At 37.6% G+C, this 9622-nt stretch overlaps 1 protein-coding gene across 1 annotated transcript in view; it reads left to right on the forward strand.

The window, feature by feature from the left end:
• The window catches only part of LOC100746455, a gene marked incomplete at its 5' end in the record, with an annotated part of 240012 nt that extends 232499 nt beyond the window's left edge, over nt 1–7513 (forward strand). Inside the window, one exon of the mRNA XM_033320534.1 lies at nt 412–7513. Within this exon, the coding sequence (XP_033176425.1) occupies nt 412–733 (322 nt within the window). The remainder of the gene's footprint in view (nt 1–411) is intronic.
• Nucleotides 7514–9622: the final 2109 nt, after the last annotated feature.

The following is a 9622-nucleotide window of genomic DNA, read 5'->3' on the forward strand; positions in this document are numbered from 1 at the left end:
TACCATGGAATCGATAATTAATGTTGCAGCGCATCATACGCATGATCTGTCATTAATTAGCTCAATGTTCATACATCGTTGTCGTCACGATCGTCATGAATACCGAACACGTCGTTGAAAATACGTTCGACAAGAATAACAAATACTCAAAATCATCGAAATTATACACCAATTTGTCAAAGAAAAAGAAGATTACAAAAACAAAATGAAAGATCCCCTTTCGATACGATACTATTAATGTTACCCACGTCTCAATAGCTTCGATTTCTTTCATACGCATAGTCTGTGTGTTATGTACCGCCCCCAGGCATCGTGTTTACATTTACCTATTTACAGTCTAATCCCTTCAAACATAATTCCGATAGTAAATCGTCGATTGAACTAACGCGATCGTTCAATTTGTCTTTGCAGAGTTTTCAACAAAGTGAAAAGCAGAAGCGCACACATGAAATCTCACAGGCCGGTACCCTCGCCCGATTCAACGGGACAGGAATCTAAAAGGCCTGCACAGCAGCAATCGAAGGTGCAGCAATCCCAACAACAACGTCAGCAGCAACAACCACAGCAACAACAATCGCAGCAGCAACAGCAGCAGCAGCAACAACAATCAAGCAGCGTTTCATCGCAGGCCCAAGACTTCAATCAGCAACAACTGCCTCCCAGCAATAGTGACACCGGCGCTCAGAATCAAGCGCATTTATGGCACAACCCAACCCGGCTCAGACCACCATAGGACGATGCCCAGCCGGTTCAACTAAAGTTACCTTAACGAAGGCTGTAACGGTACGGTAGGAAAGTATTTTACGGTCGCGCTACGTTAATAGGCAGGCACTACTAAGAGAAACTAAAACTAGAAAACAATAAATCACGATCGTCGAAGGATCGTCGATGGCACGACGAAAACGGGTAAAAAGTCAGTGACTCCAGTGTCAATCTACAGAGAAAGAAAGAGAGAGAGAGAGAGAGAGAGAGTCGTGTCTCGAAACCTCCTACACAGAGGCAAAACGTTAACTGACGTTCTAGGCGAGTTATAAATGAGAAACGGACACTTCCATATGATAGATAATATAGTTCCAAGAACAATGAAAAGAAAGAAACAGATGAAATAAAGAAAACGAGAAATACCTCTTGTACGCGCTATGGACTTGAGCGAAACGAAATGACGCGTGTTCTCTACCAGACCAGCCATACCATAAGTTATACGTACGCGGTCACACATAGGTGCGGAACACGTGCATCGGAGGATGAAGCTATCCCGAGGCTATACCTCTATCCTTTGTTAGTAACAACAGACTTCGAAAGAAACCGTTAGAAGCAAAAACAAATGGCATAAGTACGATCAGAATGGAAATTCTAATTTTTGAAAAAGAATCTAGATACCGAAAATGACGAAACGAGGATAGAGATATCGCGTGGGTGTTATACTTCGCAGCCGTAGTCGAAGCTCTGTTCAACGAGGAGACAGGGTAACGGAAGTCCCCCATTTCGTGTCAAACGAGGGATGGACGAAACATCGCGACGGTCCAGCAACGGCAGCGGTCAACAGCGATCGGTTGGATTTGTCTATGGGATAATAATCGAACGTGCAAGCTTTCCGTCTGTTTTATCGATCATTTTCGTTTTGTCGATTAACAAAAGAGGATGTTGGAGACGCGTGAAAACGTCATCGACGAACCAAATGGCCTACAGGAAAGATCGTGTCCTACACGAGCGACACACTGGCTGGTGTTTTTAAGTATTTCCTTTTTTTCTTTTTTTTTTTAAAGTAGCAATCTAGCAGAGGTTAAAACCTGACTGGATGAGTCAGGATAAGGGAATTAGCCACGATTCAGTGCGATGTAACGCGTTGAACGATTATTCGCAGTTTTCGATGTACCTATTATGGCTATATGCACGTGAAATGTTCCCAGGATTGTGCCACAAGACATTAACTGTTACCTGTTGCCTCTTTGTCATTTTTTAAACATTTTAGATTAATTTTAATCGTCTTTTCTTCACTATCTACTCTTCATTACTTCTTTTATTTTCTTTTTTTTTTTGGTTTATCGTAGACGAGATCGGCTTACGAATCGAATCGTTTAACCTGCGATTAGAAGAATCTTTTCTTTCGGATATTTTTCAACGAGATTCGAATGGAAAACAAGACGATTAGAATAAAGAAAGGTCTAAATCGAAGTGTAAAGCTAATTGGTTAAATATAACATGAACGTAGCGTAATATAAGATGAACTTAATCTAAAATTGATCTTGTTTTTAAAAACGCACGAAAGGTAACGATCTTATAAACGGTTCGCGAGCACATCCCGTCCTTCTAAAATTAATACGACTTGTTGCACGTTCGCTCTAGTTCTACTTAGTTTAAATTTACATTTAGCGTATTTAAATGTCGATAAGTAAAGCGATCAATCGTCAAGAGAAAACGTTCGTAGATTTGTTGAAGCTCCCCAAGATTTTTGTTACCTCTGTTACTTAATATATATAATATATATATTAACTATATTTGTCAGAATAAATTTTAATATATATTATATATATATACATATTATACATATGTATAAACAGATCGATGTAATTTGAAGATGACTCGTAGCCTAGGCGAGATATAGTCCTCTATAGAAGAAAAAAAAAAAGATTAAGAAAGAGAGACACGTTGTTCAAGTTTCACTTCGGGCCGCGATCGATCGTGCGATCGCGATCGAACTGTAACATAAATTAATTATACATACAGCCATGAATACATTATATATACACGCATCGAACGCAGACACGTGGCAGAGAGCGTTTATTTAAATAAATCGAGATGCGAACAAAAGAAAAAGTAAGAGATAAGAAAAAGAAAGAAGAAACAGACGGATTATTATTCGACTAATAATGATCGCGTTAGATCACCACTCTATGTGTACATAATTCGTGTACATGTCTGTACATAATTCTAAACGTCAGTGTCTGTATGTACAATTCGAATGAATTTTAACGCAAAAAAAAATACGTAGGTTATAGGTTTTAGGTTGTTTTAGGAGGGATCTATATTATAAATAAAGTATATATACTTGGCTTGATTTTCTACCTTACTAGGGACTACGAGGCGAGACCCTCGAGCCAATGACGGTGAATCGCCTGGATACAAGTTTCGCAAATTTTTATCCTTTCGTTTTAACGGAATTCAACGATGTTCCTGTATGTAAGGTGCCTTAAATGATCGTTTGCGTTAATTTTATAAATTGTTACCGCGGTGTTGACAATGCGTTGTCTCGCCCTTTATGTTTCGAAACTTTATCCGATAGGTAGTACAAATGTAATTTAATTAAAGAATAATTACGTTAGCGATTATTTAGCAATTATATCGTTTAATTAATATTTACGTCGGCGTACGAAATTCGGCCTGAACGGCAGAAATTCGATATGTTGCTTGTTTTTAGTTACGTTGTATTACGTTGTTTGCTTGTTTTAAATGTATATATAGGAACATCGTTCCCGGCGAAATTTTACAAGCAAAGATATACGAGAAACAAATATACGAGAAAAGCTACACGTGGCGTTGACACGTACTCGAGCTACGTTTCACGATACGTGTGAACGCTAAAACGTATACATGTGTATCCATTGGTCGACGTCACTCGAGAGATTGTCGTTCAGATTTGTCCGCCGATCGTAGCTGCTCTAATTCTACCTTTAAAGATATTGTTATTGTTAACACTCTTCTTCTTATTAACTTTTACCATTAAAAGGAATTAAAAAACCACGATATACATTTTAACTTTTTAAACTTTTCACGTGTAAAAAGGGGAAAAAAGCGAAAAAAAGAGATGCAAGTGACTGAGGATGCTTTTAAAGAATCTGCCAAGTTTTAAACGAAAACAAAAGGGGAGAAAGGAAGAGAAAAGTGAATGAAAGAAAGGATGGCTTGACATTTTCCAATGTTGCTTTTTTTAGTCTGAAAAATACGCGAGGAAAGAATATCGTTACGAACAACGTACAAACACGTTTCGAAACAGAAGGAGAGAAAGATCTAGGAGAAAGGAGAGATACTTCCGTTTGACGTTCCGCATTCGAGCAGATTCGTTGGATTTTAAGCTTACGAGAGAATCGTCTGTCCTTTATGCGTGTGTGTCTTGTGTTTCTTCCATGTTTTCCCTTTCCAACCCTTCTCAACCCCCTGATCCACCGACGAAAATGAAATCAAGAAAGAAATGTGTAACGCGCTGTTCAAACGACAAACGTTCCGGCCACGCACCATTCGTTCATTTACAGACAAGAATTGCGTATCGATAGAAAAAGAGAAAAAAGAAAAAAAAAGGCGTATGGCCAAGGGCACCGTTCTATCTATTTAAAGAAAGAAAATCATCTCTCGAAAAAAGAGAAAACCGCTGATAAATAACGAATCCTTGTTTCCTAGATACCTAAATATCGTTCCACAGACACGCAACGAACGGATCGTTTTCGTTTGAGAGAAATATTTTTATCACGTTGACCACATTTGATAGCAATGAAGAATAAATAAATCGAAGCAGTATTTTATCGTTCAAACGTTCGACGCGTGTACTTATTTTCGAATCTTAAATCGCGAATATCACGGATACTTACGGCCCATGGGTATACCTCTTTTACGACCATAGAAGAACACACGATTTTGTAAACTCTGAGTGAACGGCCTCCAGTAAAGAAGGAAAGGAAGAGAGAGAGAGAAAGAAAGAAAAAGAAATAAGTCGAATAAGATGCGTAATCCTAGAAATCTATAATTAACTATACTAACTAAGATCCTAGGTGATTCGAGTATTTAAACATAAGTTCATTTAAGGTGTAAAAGTGTTATATATGTGAATCCCGACCGCAGGTCCGGCTCATAAGTCGAAATGCAACAAAATTAGCAGACATATCATTTAAGACAATACACTTGTTACAGAAACTACGTTTCTACTAATGTAATTCTTATTATATGTACGTAATCTAACTCTTAATCAGATTTAGAATCGATTCGAGGTGAAACACGACGTAGTTAGTGATTAAAAAAAAAAAAAAATAGAAAGAAAGAAAGAAAGAAGAAGTCGAGGAAAGGGAAAAGAAGAAGAAAGTGTTGGAATTATTACACAGCAGCGAGATCAAATCCAGAGATCACGATCGTTAGTTGTTAAAACACAACCGAATTAATTATTTCGATAATTTCGTAGTTAAATAATTCTTATTAAATTGCGTTACGAATTTAAGAAAAAACAAAGTGATTATGTACTTAAAATTTAGTTAGCTTTTAATCAGCCTTCTTGGGTAAGATTATGTGTACTTAATAAAATGTAATTATTCTACGTTCTTTCTCCTGTAACGAGAAAGTTCCAAGCTTGGCCACACTCTCTGGATTTGTTTGGCAAATGTAAACGCAAGAGGCAATTCTGGAGGCTGATTACTCAGAATTTTGAGGAAAGGTACGATAAAACGAAGCAATGAAACAGTAACGAATATATGCATGAATTGTACAAACGAGTCCCTCCACGTCACAGAAAAAAAGAATGATATATATATATCTATATGGAGAATATATATATAACAAAAAAAAAAAAATGATAAATATGTGATGTATTTAAATGGTATGTGGTATATGGTATTACATATTTGTACATAGGCGGACCCGTGCCATCAATTAGTGAGTTGTACCGATATTGTACTGCCATTAGTCGAGTTAGCGGATAACATCGAGTGAATGGAGATAGATTGACGACGAAACGGATTACGTTCATCGTATGAAATTTTTGTTTCTACCGGCAAAATCGTACAGCCGAACGAAAAGCGTAGCAGATTCGAATTCGGAGATTAATTTTATTATATTTAATTCTATGTGACTATCCAGACCGAGTGAAATTGATTTTGAGCAAAAATCTTATTTAAACACGACCTGAAAAGTTTTGTTTAATTTTTATCGAGCACGAAATTGTTACGCAATTTATTTAATATCGTACTAGACGTTATCGATTATATTTATCTAAGTGTTAAAAAAAAAAAAATGTATAGTTTAAATTATTTCACAATGCGCTGATTAATTTTGAAACTTCGACGAAGTACAAAATTATTTAACGATATTTTAATATATATTATGTTTGTAGTTAATTTAAATCATTAAGCAGACCAAGGCAACGTAGTGTCTTCGAGTCTATCGTTACCATTGTTCATCGTGAATGTGATTGATTTTCATTAGTCGAATTTTATTTAATAATTTATTAACACACTATAACTCGTATGTCTGCGAAAAGAAAAAGATATGTCTCATATCGTCGATAAATCAAATCGAAGGAATGGCGAGGTGACGTTGCGAAATATATTGGTACAACTCGGCGAAGAAAGTGTAGCGTGGTTATACACCTGAGGAATGTGCTCAAAATACTGTATTAAAATGAAAAAAAAGTCTACTAAATGATCATCATCGTTTATGCAAGAAAAAAAAACTACTCTTAAACAAGTGAAAAGTTATTTATTGGATTATATTGATATCGTAATCTATCGTCCTCTTACCTATTACCTACTTTAATATCTATCTCTATACGCCAGCATGGTTCTTTATACTCTTCTATTTGATGTTAATACTATTCTCTATTATAACTTTTACTACGACGGAGAAACAAAAAACGAAATGTATTGTTAATAGTGTTTTTAAATGTATTCGAAGCATGGTCAGCTGTAGGTGAGCCACGGATACGTAATGTCGCGTTTCACATGAGAACTGATCGATTCGATCCTAAATGCACGAAGATAACGGAACAAGAAAAAAAAATAAGAGAAGAAAGAAATAGAAAAAAAGAAACAAAAGGGAAAGAAATAAATTCGTAGAACGCGAGGCATTGGGAATCTTTGATCTCGTTCAGACAAAACCATCGTCGTCTCTCTGTCTTTTTTGCCTGACAACTTTGTGAGATTAGATTCGTTCGATTTTTCGAACCCTTCGATTATTCGATTTTCGTTCGTCCGATACGAACAATCTTTCGATTTCATGTTCAAAGATCCCTTGTTCTAGACAGCCCTTATCTTTGATCCCTTTTTGCTGTCGTGAAAACATCGCGAATATATAGAAAGCGTGAGAACGGCACGGTCCAGAGTATTCATGTGACACGGACATTTTTATCGCACGGTTATTATCGCAATAATTATTACGATAGAGTGAAAGAAGAAACGTGTGCTCGGTAGCAATATCGGTGTGGACGCGTGTCCGCGCTGTCGTTGTTTTTTCCACTTCTCTGCTCAACTAGTTCTTACCTGTAAGGTGTAGCTGTATACATTAAAATATCCTCGTCACGGTTAGTCTTTTAAACGAAACGATAAAAAGAAAAGAAGGAAAAGGAAAAAAAACACCGTTCTCTCTCCGACTCTTGTATTGTCTTTTGCTCAAAACTCGCGTGAAAGAAAGAATATCGAGGAAGCCGATTTTGAGGCTACGCCGGGAAAAGCGCAGACGAACCTCTCGTAACTCTACAACAAATAAACAAAGAAATAAAGAACAAAAATTTGCAATGATATCGCTCAAAAGTTGGTGCCATAAGCAATATGGACAATATATTATTAATTGTGTTAGATGACGTATGCGCTAACTACAGCTGGCCGAGTGAGGGATTCCACTTTAAGGGATTTGCAGACGAAACGTCTCGTGATCGTCCCTCGTGAGCAACATTTTTACTATCCTTACTTATCAAGTATCTAAATAAACTTAAACATTGCTTTTCAACCTTTCTTCGTCAAATTTCTCATTAATATAGTATAGACTAGTTGGACTAATTCTATAAATTCTTCCATTTGAACGATTCCTTTTTGACTGCGCTTTCACGCAGTTCCACATTCTATACTATGCAATCAGCTCATGAGAAACGATAGCGTGGCTTTCCACACATTTACACACAGTTCAGTCAATTTGAAGCGCGATGTGGTACCGAGTCGTCGACGAAAACGATGGAAAATCGATTCGAAGGCCTATTAAACTAGCTTTCCTCTCCGATCTACGAGGACAGAGGAACGAAAGACCCCATAGGAGGCATGAAAACCCCTCGACACGCGACTCCACCACATTGGTCTTCGGCCAACAAAGACGGCACAAACGTCGCAGCTGATCCTCTGAAACCGAATGCGCGCGTCTGTGACTCTTCGTCGATCCTTTAAATAAACGAAAACCGGAGGAGCGTCGATTTTGTCCAGTTACGCATGGCCTCGTGAAAATTTCGAATCGATCACTGTGTTAGGTATAATACCTCTTTAGTCTGTCGATAGCCACGATGTAACCGCTTGCTTTTCGTCGTTTTAACGAAGTTTTAACGAAGTCTTTGACCGAGGTGCTACGACGCCCTTGCGCGAATTGTGAATATTTAAACAAGCTTATAAAGAGATGGATCAACGAGAGTTTATAGACGCGCACGTTTCTGATTTTAACGTCAGTCGACAAAAATCGAGGAGCTCAAGGTCCGGCCAAAGCAACGACGCAAACTGAAAGCAGAAAGAAGGATTCCATCGATGACGGGAGAAACGATGAGATAAACACGTTGATGTGTGTTAGTTAGGCTTAGCCGGAGTGACGAGCTTCTATGCATCAGTATTACGTTCGAAGAGCGATACTAATATACATTGGTCTAGTGATTATACATTATATTGCGTACATACGATTTTATTTAATATACACATATATATATATATACATATTGGATATGAAAGGGCGATATTATTATTATTAACTATTAATTATTATTAATTATTATATAGATATGTGGGGATATATATACTTATATATATATATTTGTATATATAAATACTTATACATGTATAAATATATATATTCGTATATATATATTTATATATATATGGGCGCCGATTATGTGCAGGGAGTAGGCAGCGACCACGCGCTTTGCGATAGGTCGCGGTTTAAATCTCGATGTTGTTCGTTCAAATGAAACAAAATAAAATAGAAAAGGGGAAGAGTAAAAAGGAAACAACAGCTCGCGCTTCGGAATCGTGAGCGATGGGACTTCGGTACGCGATAAAAGGAAACACAGATGGAACGGGCAGATTTTTGGAAAACGAGGGAAGCAGTTGCTTGCTTCGGTTGTTCAGTTTTTTCAACAATGTAAAACTCCCAACAGAGTCATCGAATATACAGGAAAACGATCTTGGCAAATTGTGAGTCGACTTGTCGCGATCGTGTTCGTTTAAATCCTTATCGATATACTTCGATATATTTGCAACGACATTTTGCAGTGAAACGATCGTCGATCCTTTACAAGGCAATCGTCGAACCGTCGATCAACTTATACATCAAATTCTTGACAAAATTGATTCAGTTTTCGATCATTGCACGTGAACCAATCGCGATCGAAGTTCGACTGCACTATTGAAGCACGATCGATCGATCGAATTTGAAACACCGATCCGCCTGTTGCAGAAATTCCACGATTCACGTGTCTCGAGATGAGTCGACGAAATTGTTCACGGATTAGCTGAACGAAACTTCAGTTTTTCCTCGATCGACCGATCCGGATGTTTGTCCTTTCGATGATATTGAGCAAAACTTACCGAAAACCCTGGCTCACGAGTGCACCAGAGTATTAAAAAAGATCGGTATAACCGTGGAATAATACCGCTGCGGGAAATTCAAGACAAGCGTG

The sequence above is a fragment of the Bombus impatiens genome, unplaced genomic scaffold (assembly GCF_000188095.3).
Source record: "Bombus impatiens unplaced genomic scaffold, BIMP_2.2 scf_0318, whole genome shotgun sequence".
Classification (NCBI taxonomy): domain Eukaryota; kingdom Metazoa; phylum Arthropoda; class Insecta; order Hymenoptera; family Apidae; genus Bombus; species Bombus impatiens.